This window comes from Podarcis melisellensis (assembly GCF_964234715.1).
Source record: "Podarcis melisellensis genome assembly, chromosome: 12".
NCBI classification, from domain to species: domain Eukaryota; kingdom Metazoa; phylum Chordata; class Lepidosauria; order Squamata; family Lacertidae; genus Podarcis; species Podarcis melisellensis.
Window position 1 is genome coordinate 23,169,486 of NC_138544.1, and position 21,564 is coordinate 23,191,049.

The 21,564-nt window shown below is 44.2% G+C and overlaps 1 protein-coding gene across 4 annotated transcripts in view; it reads left to right on the plus strand.

The window, feature by feature from the left end:
- Positions 1 to 21,564, plus strand: part of COLQ (collagen like tail subunit of asymmetric acetylcholinesterase) — a 47,654-nt gene that overhangs the window by 16,168 nt on the left and 9,922 nt on the right. For all 4 annotated transcript variants that reach the window (XR_014161997.1, XM_081883388.1, XM_081883389.1 and 1 more), the window contains exons 3-11: positions 1,428 to 1,526; positions 3,220 to 3,264; positions 4,416 to 4,442; positions 6,480 to 6,551; positions 12,867 to 12,929; positions 15,567 to 15,593; positions 16,693 to 16,737; positions 18,245 to 18,280; positions 19,202 to 19,282. Coding sequence is in view for 3 of the 4 variants with exons in the window: in XM_081883388.1 (XP_081739514.1) it covers positions 1,428 to 1,526; positions 3,220 to 3,264; positions 4,416 to 4,442; positions 6,480 to 6,551; positions 12,867 to 12,929; positions 15,567 to 15,593; positions 16,693 to 16,737; positions 18,245 to 18,280; positions 19,202 to 19,282 (495 nt within the window). In the remaining variant the exon portion in view is untranslated. The remainder of the gene's footprint in view (positions 1 to 1,427; positions 1,527 to 3,219; positions 3,265 to 4,415; positions 4,443 to 6,479; positions 6,552 to 12,866; positions 12,930 to 15,566; positions 15,594 to 16,692; positions 16,738 to 18,244; positions 18,281 to 19,201; positions 19,283 to 21,564) is intronic.

Sequence of the window (21,564 nt, forward strand, 5' to 3'; positions counted from 1 at the left end):
CAGCTGTTGCTGCGCCGCAGCCGCCCGATTTCTGTTTTCATTTTTTAATTATTATTTTTATTAATAACTCTCCAATATGGGCCACATTGTTATCATGCCAAATCATAATACAATCTATACAGCTAATTATACATTCCAAATTCAACAAATTTGGTGACTTCCCGTGTTCTGATCATCCGGAGATAATTATTCCTAAATCCTGCATATAAGCTCATATATAATCCAAATACAGCAATTCCGATCTTGAGCCCTTCTTCTATTTTTGCAGCCACTGATGTAATGACTTCACTCGTATTCAAAAAACCCATCTCCATTAACTTGCAAGCCTGTAGTTTTCTGTGTAAAATATTTTTTCCTATTATTATTATTATTATTAGTAGTAGTAGTAGTAAGTGGGGTCACATGTAGGCCATCATAGACCTCCAGTGCACCCACAAAAAAACTCAATAGGTGTTCCACCAATGGAGGGGAGAGGGGTAGGTTAGGGGCAGCCTTGAATCCACAGAACCTAAAGTCCCAATTTTACCCTGATGTTCCTGAAACCACACCAGCTCTGGAAGGGAGGAGAGAAAAAGGAAGGTCTCCCATGTGAGCAGCCATAGCTTGGGATACCATAGAATTTCCATCCGACTGCTCTGCCATTTACCCCACCCAAAAACATTTGAATTTTTACCAACTGAGAGAATGATAATACTGTGGGTTTTCTCCTACCTTTTGAGAGGGTCCTAAACTGCTGTTGGAAATGAGAGATGGAGTAAAGGATGTAATCTTGTGTAGCGATCAAGAGAGAATCCTAAGGGTATGGAGCATAGGATTTTCTGTTGTGTACATTTCAGCTGCAGTACAAAAAGTAGCTAACATAATTATGTAGCACAGCCGGATTTGTATGCAGTCTTCTTGATGAGCAAACACCAGCGGTTCAGCAAACAATAACTTGTGAGGGGGAATGAAATCTAGGTCTTGTGTCCTTTCTTGTTATATATATATAATTATACATCCTATAATTGCTATTTGATAGATGGAATAATTTGATTTGGTTTCTGTGTTTATCCACCATCTAATACAACTTCTTCCCCACTGGCTTTGCCAAGGAGCAGAATTTGGCTTCTTTTAGTCATGCAGTCTGTGTTGCACTCTCATGCAGTATGAATTATTAGGAGAAGCTATTTCTGGGAGCATCTGCTACTTGCAAATTGAGCTAGGAGCAAAATAGCCTTGTCTATTACTTGGGCTGAGGAGGAAGAGCCATATAGTACTGGAAGGCTAGTACTGGAGTACTAGTACTCCTTTTGCAACAGTGCTGTACGGAAGATGGAGAAAATCTAGTTCAGCCTTGCAAGAGAGTGTTTAAAAATGTGTCCTTGATCAAAGGTTTACTCTTCTGCTGTGATATTTAGTGATGTCTCTCCCTTTTTAAAACTTCTTAGATGTTGTCTCTGAACCTGAAAAACCTATGTCAAGAGCTTCAGATAATACAGTCTCCATGTGTAGAATCTCTGTGCCCTCCAGGACCTCCTGGGCCACAGGTTAGTACTTCCTTTTAAGGTAAAGGTAAAGGGACCCCTGACCATTAGGTCCAGTCGTGGCCAACTCTGAGGTTGCGGCGCTCATCTCGCTTTATTGGCCGAGGGAGCCGGCGTACAGCTTCCGGGTCATGTGGCCAGCATGACTAAGCCGCTTCTGGCGAACCAGAGCAGCGCACGGAAACGCCGTTTACCTTCCTGCCGGAGCGGTACCTATTTATCTACTTGCACTTGAACTGCTAGGTGGGCAGGAGCTGGGACCGAGCAACGGGAGCTCACCCCGTCGCGGGGATTCGAACCGCCGTCCTTCTGATCGGCAAGTCCTAGGCTCTGTGGTTTAACCCAGAGCACCACCCGCGTCCCAGTACTTCCTTTTAGAACACACCAATTCAGATCCTTTAGACAGGTTCCTCAATCTCTGTTCTCTCCATACAGTTGAGAAGGCCTTCATTCTTCAATACTGTGGCAGGTTAGAACATAACGGCAGCTGGGATTCCTCATCCCCTGTGCAGTATGGTACCTCATTTAAATATGCATTACAAGTGGCTTCTGGATTAGTGATAAATAAACCAAAGCTCATTAATGGCAAGGTGTATTATGTTGCTTCCACTTGAATCCTTTCATTGTGACGTAAAAGAATGGTGAGAAAATTCTTAGTCTCCCAGTCTTTTCGCAGGAGACCAGTTTTTTTGGAATAGCTCATGGAATAGCTTTATTTAGTTTTTTAGTTTTTAAATTTCTATACTGCTTTATATTTTTAATAAAAATCTCAAAGCGGTTTACAGCATATTAAATCAAAAAATCAATAACAATAGCCAGATGAGGTTCTTCAGACCTCATGAGGAGCCTCTTTTGTAGGGCTGGGTGAGTCTTAAAATACTTGTGTCGGAAAGGCACTTTTAGTAACTTATTTTTATCTATTATCTTATGGATGATCTGCACACTCAAGTGACCACACCATACAGATGTGTTCATTTGATTTTTTTAAAAAATATTTTCATTTATTCCATTTATCAGTTGCCTTATCCTGTAGCAACAGTTACTGGGGCAACGTGGAAGATTTTTCTAAAAACCAGTTTTCTTAAAATGGAAAATCAGCAAATGAAACAGCTATTTAAGAAAAAATAGCTTCAAAGCCAAGATCAGGATATTAAATATCACCCAGTATTCAATAATATAGAGAAGGCAAAAGAATATAGAGAATCCAGAAGAAATTTCAGATTTAAAATTGGAGAATAAAACTACAATTCCTAGGACTGTATCAGGTCAGATGGATGGAATCACATGTTTGATTACTCTCACACCTTCTTTCCTAATATGGAATGACTTTTTTTCAAACTCCATGCTTGCTTTTCCATTATATCCTTCCACCACTCATCACCTGACCCATCGCTGCACCTCATTATCTCCTGCCTAAATGGAACTCTGGTGCGTACAGCTGAAAATTAAATCCAGCTAGGACAGTAGAGACTGACAGATGTGAACCCTCATGAACTGAGCTTCGTGTGAGAACTTCGGTCCTGATCCGAGATGGGCTGAAGAGGCTGAAACATGGTAGAGATCCTTTGCAACAAAAAAAGTAGGAATTACTTTGTCACGACTGACAGGTGAAAGACGCTGGGGCAAGCAGAAGAACAAACAAGGAGTGTTATCAGCAACGTTGAATGTCCCATTTCTTTTCTTTTCTTATTTTTAGGGCCCGCAAGGCGTTCCTGGCGTGAAGGGACCAAAGGGGGAAAAAGTAAGTGCCAGGGTTGGTTTTTGAACTGTGATAATTGGTGAGCTTTTGGAGGTATATGCATTAGATGTAAGGTCATTTCGGAACTGTAGATTAATTACGAGGACTGGTATCAGGTTTGAGGCAAGGTCCCACCCAGCGATACCCTTGTGGCACCCCTCAGCTAGTGTACCAGAGGCTGAGATACAGGGAGTGATGGGCAATTTAGCATAAGAAAAGCAGATGAAGCAGCTGTTGCAGTCACCCCCAGAGGCACTCTGGGAAAATTAAGATGCTTTGTTTGAATCTTTTTGTTATGTACTGAGCTGAATCCTAGAACAATAGGATCCAGAATGCAGCAGTCTGATTGGTCCGCAGGAGCCACCCAATCCAGCTCCTAGTGGAAGTGAATCAGCGACCTGCTTGGCCTGCAGGAGCAGCCAATCAGGTTCCTGGATAAAGTGAATCAGTAACCTGATTGGCCTGCAGGAACAACCAATCAGGCTTCTGGAGGAAGTGAATCCGTAACCTGATTGGCCTACAGAATTAGCCAATCACGCAGGGCCCATTGTGTAAATAATATATATATAGCTAGTCGTTTTGGGGAAAGATTCATTCATTGCTACTACAAGCTGAATAAACAGCATGAAATTCACACTCGACTCTGAGTATATTTCACTTTCTTAAGCAGCATTTATATATAGTTGGGGGGGAGAGTTAAAAATCCCTAAAGGGATGCTGGCATTAGCCCTGGTGTGCCCTCTAGGACCTGAGCACCCTGGAATTTGCCGCATGCTGCCATGCCTGCTGATTCCAGCAGGCATGGTGGTACCGTATGTTTTTAATGGCTTCTCGTTTCAAAGCAGAATTTGCAATATCTCATTGTCTCATTACCTGCTTTGTGAAGGCTTAGGCTATTAAAAGCAGGATGCGCCTGTTTAGACAGGCCAATAAATGTACATGCCAGCAATCCCCACAAGCCAGAAACTATTGTGCTCCACCTCTAAAGTTTACCACGAAACAAAACTGCACATCTATCCCCATGGCAGTGTTGTTGTAGTTGTCTTTTGCCTGTCACAAAAGATTATCATATGCTACTTGTGGCCTGTTTTCTACCTTCTCCCATATTCCTGGGTTATTGGTGTCTCCTACTGATGCGTTACTTTATCTTACAGGGTGAGATTGGCAGACCAGGAAGGAAGGTATGAGACAAATCGCATAACACCCTTGTACAGCACTGTGCCCGTTCACATGTTAAAAGAGATTTTTTCCATGTAAGGCCAACTGCAATGGAAAGAGTTTGCGGAGAAGAGGGGCCAAATGGAGCTCTTAGTTTCCCGCTTCCTCCTCCTCTGCAGTCACATAGAATTGTTGCTGCCAGGTAACAGTTGAGGGAAGGAGGTGTCTGAAGGTGTTTGGCTTAGCAGAGTCAATTGACTGGCTCTGTGGCACATCTCTCTCCCTCTTCTGCAGCCTGATGGAATAGCTGCTGGCAAGTGAGCTGCGGCAGAGGAGGAGCCTGATGGAACCGGCTTCCCAGCACTGCCCACAGAGTGGTCCTGTTTCCTATCTCCTTCTGCTTCATGTTGTTTAAACAGAATATTTTTTACAATCACTGTCATGACTCATCAGTTGATCCCACTTGCCTGCAAAAAATCCCCACACATTGTAAGATTGTAAGATATTTTTTTAGAATTGAAATGCAACAGGCTGTTGGAACTGATGCTACTCAGGTGACCACCTAGTGGTGTTGCTTTGGGGAAGACCAGAGGGGCAGTGGCCCTGGGTGCATGGGGGGTGCATTTTGCTCCTCCAGGCTCTGTCAGCTCTGTGCCGCTGTGCTCCTGGAGTGCACTCCCGCTGCCCTGCCAGGCCTGCCTGCTTTGTGTGGCAAGTTCCCACCTCCCACCAGTAAAAATAAAGACACATGACACCATTATTTTAGGTTAATGGGCTAATATTGGCCACAACTTTATTGGTTACAGGTAAAGAGCGGTATTGTCTTAGGCATTGGTCCTATCCGACTATCCTGCTTGATTGCTTGAAGACTGGGAAGGGTTAACACCAGCAGGGGGAGCCTGCTGATGCACATCAACTAGGGACTCCCCCGGGGGTCACCGCTCGGGGGCGAGCTTTAGGCCTTGGCCTCCATAGGCTTCGGATGAGGCCACGCCCCCTGGAATCCTTTACCGGACTACCCTTCAATATTTGGGGGAGGTGATGGCGCTCCCCCCACCATATCTACATAATACCCCTACCAATGCCTAACCGCCAAAACCAAAGGAGTTGTGACGTTTTGCTACGAGGTAGGCGAAAAACCAAATGGCCAGTGCCAATTTGCCAAGTGGAAAAAAAATCCTACCAGGTCCCTCAACGGCGACCAACCGAGGCCCATAGCAAGGTCAGAAGGGAACCTTAAAGGGCAGGAGGGTGGGAAACCTCAGCAGCTGACCGGGACCAAAGAGGGAGATCCCGGGGCTGCGCTTGCCTTAAATGAGGCAAGCCACACACCCCGAGGCAGCTGAAGCCCGCAACACCACCTCCTCCTGAGGTTGGAAGTGGCTTTGCGACGCTGCAGGGCTGCATAAGGAGAGTGCAACAGGCATGCACGCTGAACAGGAAGGGCAAATGCCTGTTGTGTCCTCCTCACACAGCCCTGCGGCATCACAGAGCAGAGTGGGGCTGGCAGGGCAGCGTGAGTGTCAGGTCAGGGGCGAAGCACGGTCCCTCTTTGCTCCAGGGGGTGGTGCGCTTGTGGCGGGGGCTGGGCATGGGCTCTGCTCATCCTCCACGCTGGCCCGTATACATACAACAAATGGGGCCACAGCCCAAAATGAACAATCATGTCCCAACACTATCACATTTAATGTTCTGTGGTCAGGAAGAGCTTCCAAGGGTGTGGCTGGGTGCCTTATTGTCATTTGAAGAGGCTTTGCTATACTGTATTGGCCCAAATATAAGCCGCACTTTTTTTCCAAATTCCGACAGTGAAAAGTGAAAGTGTGGCTTATATTCACAACCTTTATGCTCCCAGAAAAGTGGTGTGGCTCCCCCCCAGGAAGCAGCTCATGTATTCTCCCCCCCCATCCTTCAATTTTATAGGTGTGGCTTATTTGCGGGTGTGGCTTATATTTGGGCCAATACGGTATTCAGACAGTGCTACCAATTTTGATGTTATTGCATCTGATTTTTTTCTCTTTCTACTTCCTCCCCCCCATCCCCGGCCTCTTTTTTTGAAGGGCAGACCAGGTCCCCCAGGTGTCCCTGGACTTCCAGGACCTATTGGCTGGCCTGGCCCAATAGGACCGAAGGTAAGATTAAGGCAGCATTTACTAATGTGGTCAAACCTGTAACGCAAATTAAGTTAAATCCATCTTGTCGAATGCAGCCTACTTGCGGTAGAGTGAGCTTGTAAACGATTACACGCTCCTAGGTTCCTAAAGGCATATGCGTTTCGGACCCCAGTGCAATGGAGAGGAAGATTTCCAGTTCAGAAACACAGGTTTCCTGAGGTCAGGCCTCTGTACATGGTTACTCAATCCGGATTTGAATGTTGCACATGTTTCTTGAGCAGTACTGGAATGTGAAGCCGTCTTTACTTCTGAGCATGTGCAGGAAAATGTAGGAAAATGTACCACAGAATGATAGTGGGAGTTTAGAAGATGGCAGAATGGACCATAGTGGTATCCTTGGCGTGATAATATTTTGTGTGTTTGTGTGGGTGGGTGTGGGTGAATGATGTCTCACAGCCATCATTTTCAATGGACATTTCTCCTCTTAGTTCCCCTGCCTTCTCTTATCATGCTACTTCTCCCATATTCTTTGTTTATTCCTGATAACTCTCTTCCCCATTACTTGGCTACAGGAGTGCCACAACGTGGACATGAAACATCACACACACGCCTGCACATAGTGCGTACGATGTCCCTCATCTATGTGCAGGTGTGTGTGTGTGTGACATCCCATGTCTGTGTTGTGGCGGCCGGTGGCAGCGACTCCTCTTCCTTCTCTCCTCAGCCAGTGAGGTACCCTTTTCCACCCTGCATTGAAGTCCCATCCCCACCCCAAAGGGTGTCTTGCTCACTGGCTGTGGAGGGCAGAGCTGAACTGTTTCTCTCTTGGATGCAGCACCGCTGCTGCGTGCTGGCTTTTCTCATTTCCTTTGTGGGTGTCTGGTCCCAACAAATATATTATTGCGGGTGCAGAAGCACCCACAGCCCTCTGGAGTTGGCTCCTATATTATCTTAACAAACACTTAGCCTACTAGATATGATGAAGATGATGCTCCCCACCTTCAAATCACCTGCTTCCTCATTTTTCAGATGATTACTGGACAGTAGAAAACATACGTGGCGAGAGAGATTTCTGCAAACCTGTTTGCAGACACAAATGCCTACCAGCCCACATTTTGTTATATATATATATATATATATATATATATATATATATATATATATATATGCTTTCGTAGATTTTCACGGGTACAGGAATGCAGGTTTTGGTGTCCTCGGGTGTCTTCCCGTTTAAAAGTTGGGGTGTCTAGGCGACGTTTCGACGAGGTCTCACTCGTCATCTTCAGGCTGGTGCTTTCGGCTTCTTGTTACTGGAACAGAGCAGGATCTCAGTGTTTGAGTTCCTATAAATACTGTTGAGGGGGTGTGGTGTATAGCCTCCAATGTTCTGGGCAGAGAGGAAGCTCCCAGGCTAGTGTGCCTTTTCTTCTTTTGTTCCTTAATTACTTGAGGGATATCTTGAGTGATTTCTTGAGTGATATCCTGAGTACCACTTAGGTGGGTCATTAGGTGTGGATTAGTTGCTAAAGTCTTTGTGTCTTGACCTCTTGAACTTTGTGAAGAGTTTTTCTGAGAAGATGGCTGTACTGCACTTAGTTGTGCTCTGGCTTGGCTTCGTGTATAGCACAACTAAGTGCAGTACAGCCATCTTCTCAGAAAAACTCTTCACAAAGTTCAAGAGGTCAAGACACAAAGACTTTAGCAACTAATCCACACCTAATGACCCACCTAAGTGGTACTCAGGATATCACTCAAGAAATCACTCAAGATATCCCTCAAGTAATTAAGGAACAAAAGAAGAAAAGGCACACTAGCCTGGGAACTTCCTCTCTGCCCAGAACATTGGAGGCTATACACCACACCCCCTCAACAGTATTTATAGGAACTCAAACACTGAGATCCTGCTCTGTTCCAGTAACAAGAAGCCGAAAGCACCAGCCTGAAGATGACGAGTGAGACCTCGTCGAAACGTCGCCTAGACACCCCAACTTTTACACGGGAAGACACCCGAGGACACCAAAACCTGCATTCCTGTACCCGTGAAAATCTACGAAAGCAAATATCTCACCTCTACGGGGAGGAAACCTTCCAGCTGACAAGAACCTACGAGAAACTAGAAGTCCGAAGAGCCACCATCTTATGTGATCTCTTGTTCCTACGCAACTGCCGAGACAACAACTTAATTCCCACATGCTTCCAACTTAAATTCCATTCTAAAACCCCAGCTACCGAAAGGATCCTGAAACGAACTGAACTATCCCTAATCAGAAACGAACTACACAAGAAAAGATACCTACTAAACCAAACCAACAAAGATCTGCTCACTCTTCACCTCAAACTCTGTAACAAAATCCACCCTGCACTCTGGGACAAATGCAAACAACTAGCCGTCTGGAGAGCTGAAACGGAGACCTCACATAAGACAGACACACACACCAACAAACTCCACAAACTAGAGAAACGCCAGAAGCCCAGCCACCCTCCACAACAACCCATGAAACAAACAGTACATAACATATCAGACAGGATCCTCACCACAACTGAAACCAAAGTACTCTCCAAAGGTTTCAACTTTGCAGTCGCCCCGAGACGCATCCCCACAGAAAACATCATATGCGGAGTCGAAGCTAGCCTAACCAAAATCAACCCAGATGAAGCCAATAAAATCAGACTTGAAGTCACCAACATCCTCTGCTCCAGCAAACCACCCAGAAGCAATTTACACAAAGAAGAACAGAAAGCACTCACCAACCTGAGGAAAGACAACAACATAATCATTCTCCCAGCAGACAAAGGTAATGCCACTGTTGTGATGAACACATCGGACTACCAAGCAAAACTATCAAACCTACTCCAAGATCCTACCTACCAACCTATAAAAACAGATCCCACCACCTATCTGGAAAAAACCACCAAATCCAAAATAAAAGCCTCTCCTATCAGTGAAGAAATCCAGCTAAGAATCATCCCCAGAGAAAAATCATCCAGATGCCCCAAACTCTACGGCCTCCCCAAGATACACAAAGAAGGAACACCACTCAGACCAATAGTCAGCTCCATAGGCTCACCTCTACAAAATCTCGCTAAATTTCTCGCCAAGCAACTTCAGCCCTATGCAGAATCCATCTCTTCACACGTTCCAAACTCCTTCCAGTTCATAGAAACAATAAAGAAGCAAAACCTACATCCTAATGACCTACTTGTGAGCTTCGATGTTGTATCTCTCTTCACACAAGTGCCCATTAATGAAGCCTTGACAGCCATTCAAAACAAATACAATCCCCCCGAATACATCTTGGACCTGACCAACCACTGCCTAACCAACACGTACTTCATCCACAATGGACAAAGATACAAACAGATAGAAGGAGCACCTATGGGATCACCCCTCTCACCGGTCATCGCAAACCTGTACATGGAACACTTTGAAACCAATGCTTTAGACAAGTCAGAACACAAACCCAAACTTTGGCTCAGATATGTTGACGACACCTTTGTAATTTGGCCACACGGGAAGGAAAAACTGGATAGCTTCCTCACACATCTCAACAGCCTACACCCCAAAATACAATTCACTATGGAAATAGAAGCCAACAACCAACTTCCCTTCCTTGACGTCCTAATCTACAAAAAACCTGATGGCTCCCTAGGACACACTATCTACCGGAAAAAAACACACACCAACCGCTACTTACATGCACAATCACACCACCACCCTGCACAAATAAACTCCGTAGCCAAGACTCTCATCTCCAGAACCAAACGCCTGGCTGACAAAGACCACTTGACAACTGAGTTACAGAATCTCTCAAATGTGTTAATTGCCAATGGATACCAGCAAAACAGGGTTACGAAGCTAATCCAAAAAGAAACACCCCCCAAAAACCAAGACACAGAAGAAAACAATGGCATGGCCCTCCTTCCTTATATCAAGGGCACTACAGATAAAATTAGCAAAATCCTCCATAAACACAATATCAAAACAGCCTTTTGCACCAACCAAAAAATAGCCAATATCCTCAGAAACCCCAAGGATAAAATCCAGTTGGAAAACCAAGGGGTCTATGAAATACCCTGCAAAGTCTGCCCAGCCACGTACATTGGACAAACAAACAGACGAATAAATGCACGTATCGCAGAACACAAGAATGCCGTCAAAAAAGAAGAAAAAACTTCCTCTCTTTTCCAACACATGAAAGAAACAGGACACGAAATTAATTTTGCAGATTCCAAATTGCTCTTTAACATGGAACATCACCACAAGAGAATAATCATGGAAGCCATCGAGATAGAGAAACACCCTCACAACATGAACAAGCGTGACGACACATCCCGCTTGCCAGACATCTGGAAATTAGCCCTCCCCACAAAAACTGACACCAGATCCAGAGGCACACAGAACGCTATCACCAATCAACCACACCAGACCCAAACCCAGACCCTCTCCACAGACAAATTACAGACACCATCCAGTAGCCAAACCATGGTGGCACCTCCGGATGCTGCACCCCCCTGCAATCCCTACACAGATCTGGCTGACACAGGCCACAAAACCACAGCTCGCCCCTATACACGAAGCCAAGCCAGAGCACAACTAAGTGCAGTACAGCCATCTTCTCAGAAAAACTCTTCACAAAGTTCAAGAGGTCAAGACACAAAGACTTTAGCAACTAATCCACACCTAATGACCCACCTAAGTGGTACTCAGGATATCACTCAAGAAATCACTCAAGATATCCCTCAAGTAATTAAGGAACAAAAGAAGAAAAGGCACACTAGCCTGGGAACTTCCTCTCTGCCCAGAACATTGGAGGCTATACACCACACCCCCTCAACAGTATTTATAGGAACTCAAACACTGAGATCCTGCTCTGTTCCAGTAACAAGAAGCCGAAAGCACCAGCCTGAAGATGACGAGTGAGACCTCGTCGAAACGTCGCCTAGACACCCCAACTTTTACACGGGAAGACACCCGAGGACACCAAAACCTGCATATATATATATATATATATATATATATATATATATATATATATATATATATAAAATTTTATTAAATTTTCTGTTTTACAATTTAAAATACTCATTTAAACATCCTTAATATATCAGTGACTACCCTTCTTCTCTTTCCATGGTTCATTTTGCATACCATCAATCCATGCATATTTTACAAAAAAACCTAAACCATTCCGTATTTTATTATTGCATCCATCAAAACTTATTTACACTGCTGAATTTATCTTAATGCTGCCAACGCTTTCAAGTGTACACCCCCCATTATATATTCACATTTTGCAAGCGAAACTGGGTAGACCGGTAGCCAAAACTGACAGCCCAAGTGGACTTTTGCAGAGAGACTAAGCTGGCCCAATCCAAGAGACTGCACAGGCAGCTGCCTGGGGCACCTGAATGCAATAGGTGCTGGGATGCTCTGGGGAAACCCCACGTACCTTGGGACCGCAGGGTCTGAGGCTGGGAGTGAACAACAGTCTCTACCCCCCCCCCTTGCTGCTTTCTTAAATGGATCTCCTTCTCATTGCTCAGTTCACTATGGAGCAGGAGAAAGGGGCGGCAGTTTATTATTTTTATATATAATATTTTTTATTGATTTTTAACATAAATAAATAATTTTAATCCAAATTTTCACAAATTCCATACTTTTGGACTTCCTTCAACTTCTCTGACATTCATCCATATTTAACTCTTGCTTACGCATTTCTTCTGTTCTCTATTGCCATTAGTCCCCCCTCCAATCATCCATTTTTCATTTAACAATATACCTCAGTTTTTACAGTGCTTCTTTAAACCCCACTAGCATTGTTTGTACTTCACATGTGTTTTTCAGATATTCCACAAATTTCCCCCAGTCCTCGATGAACTTTTGGTCTCGAAGATATCTAACTTTCCCTGTTAACATGTCCAGTTCTGCATAGTCTGTTAGTTTCATCCTCCATTCCTCTTTCGTCCGTATTTCCTCTTGTTTCCATAAAGGGGCTGCAGTTTAATAACACTAATAATTTAAGAAGGGCAGCAAAGCAGACATCCCCCTAGAGTAGCAATATAAATTGAGCCAGAAGTGTTGTGCAGTTGCTTGCGGGTCTCATTGTAGTGCTGGTAAATGGCCATCTGCTGCAGGAGATGATATTAAGAGACAACGCATTGCTTTACAATTTAGTCTGAATTAGCCGTATGAAACTTCATGTTGTTTTTGCTGCTTAGACTGTGGTTTGTTTCTGCTCTCTCTGATTCAGAACCAGAACAGTCTGCGTTCCAGTTACTGACCCCTTTCTGCAGCCACCATGAATAACTCCTTTTTTATTGTGACCCCTCTAGGGTGAAAAGGGAGATTTGGGTTTGATGGGATTGCCAGGTACAAGAGGACCAACGGGCTTTAAGGTTTGTTTCACCCAGCTGCTATGTCGTCCCCATCTGGCTGCTTACAGCTGCTTCCTTGATAACAAAGTGCTTGTGCATATTGTTTGAAGATAGCAGCAATGTTCGTGGGGAGAAGGAATAATAGGGAAAAACAGGCAGTGGCGTAGTGTGGGGGGTGCAGGGGGGCCCGGCCGCACCGGGCGCAACATCTGGGGGTTAGGGAAATCCACGGGTTAGGGGGCGCAAATCCATGGGTTAGGGGGTGCAAATTACTTGCCTTGCCCCGGGTGCTGATAACCCACGCTACGCCACTGAAAACAGGATTTCCCCATAGCAATAAGGAAAAATCAAAAGATTTTGTCAGCATGCTGGTTTTCTGCTTTATTCTTAATCAAATACCTTATTACAATCTAATATAAGGGGGGGGGGGAGGTAATTTAAAAGCAAAATCCATGTAACATGGGCCTCAAGACCCCAGGGCTTTTAATTTCAGCTGGAACTCAGCAAAACTCAGTTCCGGCACCTCTCAGGTGGGCACCATTGCCATTTATAAAAGAACAAGGGAGGTGTTCATGGTGAGTTCCGGCACCTTTTTCTCTAGAAAAATAGCACTGTTGTACGCTATATTTGTATTAGCACCATCATCCAAATCCAAACAAAATTTTTAAAATCCTTCCAGTAGCACCTTAGAGACCAATTAAATTTGTTATTGCTATGAGCTTTCGTGTGCATGCAGGTATCTGAAGAATTGTGCATGCACACGAAAGCTCATACCATTAACAAACATAGTTGGTCTCTAAGGTGCTACTGGAAGGAATTTTTTAAATTTTGTTTTGACTACGGCAGACCAACATGGCTACCTACCTGTATCCAAATCCAGACAGTTAGAATTCTCTCCACTTCCCTCCTGCCACCCTCATGTAAAGGATGGTATGTGTAACCTTGGTCCAAGAATGGGATGAGCAGACTCCCCTTTCCGCTGCGCCCAACTTTTTATGTCTCGGGTGCTGGTTTCTGTTTTGGGTTTTCGAAACAACAACATGATGTTCAGTACCAAAAAGGCAGCTCTTTGACATTTAAAAACTTCCAAGTTAGTGGTTCCGAAGCAGCTGGAATATTTGCTAAAGGAGATGGCTTTATCTTCTTGTTTTGATAGATGGGCTGTACTGATGGAGTACTAGTCATTTGGAGCATGACCACAAATCACAGTCCTGCAAAACATCCCACATTAATTTATAGGCACCGTGCCAAATTGTGAATTGTGCTTGTGCAACACAACTCGGATTTTTTTCCTGTTCATTGGATGTCTTGCGGTGGGTGCAGGACCATGAAATCCCTCTATATTATCATACTAAAAGTGCATAGGCATAAGGCATTAGCAACTTCATATTTAGCAGAAGATGAATTGATTACAAAGTGACAAAACTAGAGTACTGTCTATAGCCAAAGGCGATTTAAGAAGAGAAAAGAACCTTTGTTTAAGCATCATTTGTATCCAAAGCAGATACATATTGAGGCTATATCCAGCGGCGTAGCGTGGGTTGTCAGCACCCGGGGCAAGGCAAGTAATTTGCGCCCCCTAACCCGGGGCAAGACAAGTAATTTTGCGCCCCCTAACCCCTAACCTGCCGCCGCTGCCAGCTTCTTCTTGCTGCTGGCTGGGCTGGGGTATTTACGGTAAGGTAGCCACGGCGGCGGCGGCGGCGGGTCCGTGTCAGGTGATCTGAGGCGAGTTGCCGCTGGCGCTGCCGCCCAAACGACGCCGCTTGCCCGGAGGAGGAGGAGGACAGAGAGGCGAGGAAAATGCAACATGGCCCCGCCGCTGCAGCAGCAGCGACGGGGCTGTGAGGAGGGGCTGCCTGGCGCGCCCTCCGTGGCCCTGACGCGCGGGCGAGCACTGAGAGCCAGTGCCTGCCGGACGCCTTCAGCCCGGACGCGCGCACAGCTCGTCGGTTCCGCGAGACATGGGGCTCTGCTACAGCCTGGGCCCGAGGCTCTTCGGCGACTCCGGAGGCGGCAAGCGCGCGCCCCCAGATGTTGCGCCCGGTGCGGCCGCCCCCCCTGCACCCCCCACGCTACGCCACTGGCTATATCTCTTTAACGTTGATTTATTTATTTAATTGCTTGACAAATGGTATACCACTTAATCATTAAAAACCACTAAGTGGCCTAGGTATTTACATTACACAATTGCAGCTATAATTTCTTTAAGAAAATCTTAAATGTCCATGGGAGTTGCTACAGAAGAGTTGGGTCTAAGCTGAAGTACAGTCAAAGTAAACGTCAGAGAGAGACTTGCCTTTGCTAGATAAGAGGAAACAGCTGAAGAAAATGGCTTAAGGCATTTTACCACAGAGACTGCTTTCAATTATATTATTATACTGAGAATTATAATGGCTTTCTGCTGCTGTTTTAATTTCCAAAGCAATTTCTAACAAGGCTAGCATGCTTTCTGTACCAGATTTATTTGTTTCTCATGTCTGCCTCCAGGCTGAGGCTTAAATGCTCATATTTGCGATTTTCTTCCAACGGCTACAAAGGAAAATGTTGCCGCAACTTATTACGGATTGCTTTTCCAGCCTGATTTTAAATTCCATATGTTACTATGATGTAATCAATAGCAAGCATGTAAATACCCGCCCTTTTATCTTCTTCTAGGGTTACCCTGGAAGCAGAGGAGAAAAGGTTCGTCATGCAAAGAACTCTTAGTTAATTACTGAAAAGCATTGCGACCCATGTTCCTCAGGCCTCCCAAAATGTGATGCTTTGGTATGTTAGTAATGACAGGATCGAGGGACGCGGGTGGCCCTGTGGGTTAAACCACAGAGCCTAGGACTTGCCAGTCAGAAAGTCGACGGTTTGAATCCCCACGACAGTATGAGCTCCCGTTTGAAAGAACCAATTAAGGCCACTTTATGATGTACATTCCCCACCCATTAGGAATAGTATCAAGAAATTGGTTATATGTTCTCATACAGCCACAGATTAATATCCACCGATAGACCCTTCAAGTAGTCTTAGCAGCAAAAGAGAAAGTTTACATATTTGGCCAGGAATCATCTGGAGAATCATGCACACATCAGCAGGCAATAATAAATTATTGCTGGGAATAAATACATTGCTTTTTTCTTCTAATTTCATCTCAGTGCTCCCCCCCCCTTTGTCCTGTCCTCTCATCCCCTTTAGTTCATTTCATTTGTTAATGCATAGAAAAGGCGTAGGCGGATGTGACGTAAGGCTCTGCCTCCCCCACAACCTACATTTTTAAAAATTCCATTTCTGAAAATAATTTGTACATATTCAAGTGTCGACACACAGCCAGCTTTCTGTAATCAGGAATGCTACGTTGGGAGGGTTGGGGGAGGAGTGGGTCAAAGCACAGGTTGGGGGTTAGTACCTGCTGCGGATGCTGTCCCTGCCTGTGTGTCTCATTTGTCCACACATTAATGTCTGAAAAGGGTTTTAAAAGAAACAAAGGGTGCCCATGCTGAATGTTGGTACAATCTACATTAGCTCAGAAACTGGCCTAATTTCAGGTAACGGCCCACTAGCAGAAGATCAGTAAACGACATTTAACTTGAAAGTCGTTGTGCTCATTACATCGCCTGGAGTGTACTGAGGATGGTAATTCTGGGGGACCAAGAATCTAACAAGTGTTCTGTATACTGAACAACTTCATTTTGATGGGCTTCTGAGTTTAATTCTACATTCAGCGCTGAAAGAAAACATCGGTTTTTGAAACGCCGTGTTCTATAGCTATTATCTCCTGTATGGTTTTCCACAGGGAACTCCCGGAGAGAAGGGCGACAAAGGCAGCAAAGGAGACAAGGTAAAATTACCTTAATAGAGCACCTAATTCGTGTTGAACATAGTTTGATTTGTGGTTGCATTCATAGCATAGTTGTATGAGGATGGAGATTATAGATGCAGACTTCGTTTAACTTCCGTACACAATCAGCTATGCTCATTGCCAATACAACAACACAAATCTATTTGGTTGAAGGTCTGGTGAACTACAGCCCTTATCTGTGAAGTCAGAATTGGTCGGAAATATCTGCAATAGTCTATGACCTTGTATTTTCCAAATGACTTATCTTTTTTTTTTAAAGTATACATTTGCTGTATTTATTTACTTACTTACTGATACTTAGGGACGCGGGTGGCGCTGTGGGTTAAACCACAGAGCCTAGGACTTGCCGATTAGAAGGTCGGCGGTTTGAATCCCCGTAACGGGGTGAACTCCCGTTGCTCGGTCCCTGCTCCTGCCAACCTAGCAGTTCGAAAGCACGTCATGTGCAAGTAGATAAATAGGTACCGCTCCAGCGGGAAGGTAAACGGCGTTTCCGTGTGCTGCTCTGGTTCGCCAGAAGCGGCTTAGTCATGCTGGCCCAATGACCTGGAAGCTGTCTGCGGACAGACGGCGGCTCCCTCGGCCTATAGAGCGAGATGAGTGTGCAACCCCAGAGTCGGTCACTACTGGACCTAATGGTCAGGGTTCCCTTTACCTTTATTGATACTTACTACTTGCATTTATACCATACTTTTCCTCCGAGAAGCTCTAGGTGGTTCTCTTCCTCCCCATTTTATCCTCACAACAACCCTGTGTGGTAGGCTGGTTCAGGGACGGTGGGCCCAATGGGAGCTCCATGGCCAAGTGGGGATTGGAACCCTGCAGTGGCGTAGCATGGGGGGTGCAGGGGGGGCCGGCCGCACCGGGCGCAACATCTGGGGGTTAGGGTTAGGGGGCGCAAAGCCACGGGTTAGGGGGCGCAAATTACTTGCCTTGGCCCGGGTGCTGACAACCCACGCTACGCCACTGGAACCCTGGTCTCCCAGGTCCTACCTAGTCCAACACTTTATTACTATTTAATTGAATTTATATACCGCCCTATAATCGGAGGTCTCAGAGCGGTTCACAGAACAATATCAAAAATACAAAACCACAAATATATAATCAAAATAAAAACAACAACCCAATAACACTCCTCCCCCAAACCCCACATTTTAACAGAGTAATAACTACACCTCATTATAAAATAATACATTATTTTACTAATAGTACTTTATACATTTGTTTTAAATGGTTTGTATCTTTTGCTTATTATATGCATCCATCTTGGGCTTCTATGCAAGGAAGGGCAAGGTAAAAAAACCCCACAACACATAAGTAATAGTTTTCCTGGTGATTTATTTTTATTTTATTTTCTAATTGCAACCACCACCATCATCAAACTGAATCAGTGACTCGCATTCTTTCTTATTGTGTTTATACGAAACTCAAAGGGATTCGTTAGAAAACAATTTAACTTGTGTCTTTCCCAACATTTTTCTTGCAGGGACACATAGGTTTCCCTGGAATGCTGGGGCAGAAGGTATGTCTATAGGAAGCAAGAAATTCTCAGGCTGTCCACCTGCTTGGCTTATGTTGGCATTAATATTTGGGAAGCCTTTAAAAAGTGCAATCCTTCATAGATTTACTCAGAAGTAACTCCCACTTAGGGATGCGGGTGGCGCTGTGGGTTAAACCACAGAGCCTAGGACTTGCCAATCAGAAGGTCGGCGGTTCAAATCCCCACGATGGGTAAGCTCCCGTTGCTCGGTCCCTGCTCCTGCCAACCTAGCAGTTCAAAAGCAAGTCAAAGTGCAAGTAGATAAATAGGTCCGCTCCGGTGGAAAGGTAAACGGCATTTCCGTGCGCTGCTCTGGTTCGCCAGAAACGGCTTAGTCATTCTGGCCACATGACCTGGAAGCTGTACGCCGGCTCCCTCAGCCAATAAAGCGAGATGAGCACCGCAACCCCAGAGTCAGCCACGACTGGACCTAGTGGTCAGGGGTCCCTTTACCTTTACCTACTCCCACTTAACTTTCTGGTATACTTTCTGTGCACACTTATGAGGGGATAAGCCCCGTTTCACTCAGAGGAACTTACACCTCAAAACATACACATTGCACTGTCAAGACTCCTAAGTGAAATGTATTCTGCATGAGGTTTACGCTGCCTGGATCTGTGAATAAGTGTGGGGAAAACTATGTCTTAGGGACAGATTCAGCCCTTTGCTGAATTCCATCTGGGCTCCCTGAGGAGGTGTGGATTTGAAAGACAGAAAGCCTACTGGATCAATTTTTACGTTTCAAGGGACAGATCCGGCAAGCTGTCAGCTGCCTGGTCCACCCTTTCAAAGCTCTTCCTTCTCAGGCGGGTGGGAAGCTGCCCAGGGCTGGGCTGTAAATAATAACCAAGTAAATATATTTGTGCTAAAGCTCTTCTTTTTGTCCTTTCCATCCCTGTTAAGGGAGAAATGGGCCCGAAGGGAGAATCTGGTTCATCCGGACACAGAGGTCCAACTGGAAGACCAGGGAAAAGAGGCAAACAAGTAGGAATCCTGTACTTTAACCTGTTTCCGAGAATATTTTGTCTGTGGACTCTGTCTCAGCAAGGGATGAGGGATTAATTTGGTTCATTTGGCATGTCTAATTCACATTTTCTGAAACAGTACTCAAACTTCAACTCAGTCATCTCTCAAAAAATCTCCACATTTTCCAATGGAGTGCTCTAGCTGAGCGATGGATACGAAAATGCATATTCTACAGCTAAGCGTGCATATAATATGTGTATGTTAGTGGAAATAGCAAACAAAAATGCATTATACCTGGGAAAATTGGTTTGCAAAAATGAGGATATTAGGAAACATTACATAGGAAAAAATTGTATATTAGGGGAAATCAGCACTAAAATGCTGGTTAATTCTTTAGACTTTTTTTTTTAAGATCACATGCAGATGTGGAAATGTAGGAAACTGAATTTAAGAGTGTAAAAATGAAACAATGGCACTGGCAGCATTAAGGTAAATTCAACAGTGTAAATAAGCTTTGATGGATGCAATAATAGAATACTGAATGGTATAGTTTTTGTAAAATATGCAGGGATTTATGATATGTATAATGAACCATGGGAAGAGGTGAAGGGAAGTTATTGATATCTTAAAGAAGTAAAATGAGCATTTTAAATTGTAAAACAGAATATTTAATTAAAAATATATAAAAATAAAATAAAAATGAGACAGTGGGAGAAACCAAAATTGACAGATTTGCCTATCCTCTACATTTTTGGATGAATTATAGTTATAGTTGGAACTTCTGAACATCCTATTTAAAAAAAGCAGGCTAGATTTATTGTCACTTGTATTAAATGCCATGCAAAGGAACAAAGATATCTGATTATGATTCATAATAGGGCATGATAAGTCAGTTCAGAACAGATAAAGACTGCTTCATCCAGAAATATGGCAGATGACAAAAACACTGATATTTAATGAGTGAAAAGCAGCAATGCTTAAAGGTTGACCATGGAATTATGTCAGGTCAAGGAGCTAACACACCTCCATACCCTAGAATATTGCATTAATCTCTTGGTACAGTACAGCACTGTTGCTTCAAGAAATTGTAGAATGTAAAATGATCTGCAGTCAGAAATAATGCATCTAGAAGGGAAGATGTAATAGATCTAACTTGGTTATACCATCATTAATTCAAGGAGCAGTGACTATATCTATGTAGTCCTGGTTCACACAATATTTTTCTCTATGTAGTGGTTAGTCTGGAGATTGCTGGGAAAGGGGGAAATGCTTGTTTGAACCCCTCCTTCATGTCCATTTGCTTTGGAAAGGAATTAAAAAAAGCAGTGGAGACGTTACTGAATAAAATATATTATGGGGTTCTCATAGTTTTTTTCTCCCCAGAAGGCAAAGTTTTCTGCTTTCATAATTTTGACCTTTTGAAGAATGACGACACTCCTGCTTCAGCAAATTCTAGCTTCAGAAGAGAAATTTCCCTCTGGAAACAGTCAAATTCCCCTACCATGCCTACTCTACTCCCCTTAATACACAGTACACATGGAGAGATGCTTAAATTTACAATCATATATACTTCTGCATACGTAGAGAGTCCCCCAAAAGTATCAAAACAACTGCCCTACTTTGTGGTGGGCCACATACTAATAGCACACCCAAGTTCACCCAAGTTTATTTTGTAGCTCTTACCAAGAGACTCTTTCTATATAAAGTTATTCAGTATAGAAAGAGTCTCTTGGTAAGAGCTACAAAATAAATAAAGCAGTATATTTTGCTTGAAAAACTTTTATTGATGGAGGAGCGGACGTCCTGTAGGCATCTGGTCTGATGTTCTTACAAGTGTGGATGTCTTCTAGAAAACATAATTGTTTGTGAGGCGATCACTTTCTTTGATGTCTGCTAGCACAAAAACCTTTGCGGACGCTTTCAGCAAGAGAAACCAAGCCCAGCATGGCAATAACTAGAAAATATTACATGTGCTTTTCTTAAGGGTGTAGCTGTATACAAATAGGCTTGCCGGTTTGTTCCCGTTGATTCTGTTACAGGCCTACAATTTCCTAAAGTCCAAATGTTGTTTTGAAAAACCGAGTGCCGTGTGTACATAGCTGTTTGTAATAAGAGGGGCCACTTTTCACCTACTCAGTCATTTCCTTTCTCCAGAGCCAGCTGACAACCCCATATAAAATGCCTGCAGTGGCAGCTAAATTAAGAAGGTGTTACTTCCACTTCCATTCTGAGATCCATCTTGCTTAGCTCATTTGACTCCTTCAGGTTCATGAGGAGTCTTCTCAGGCTCGCGTCATTCA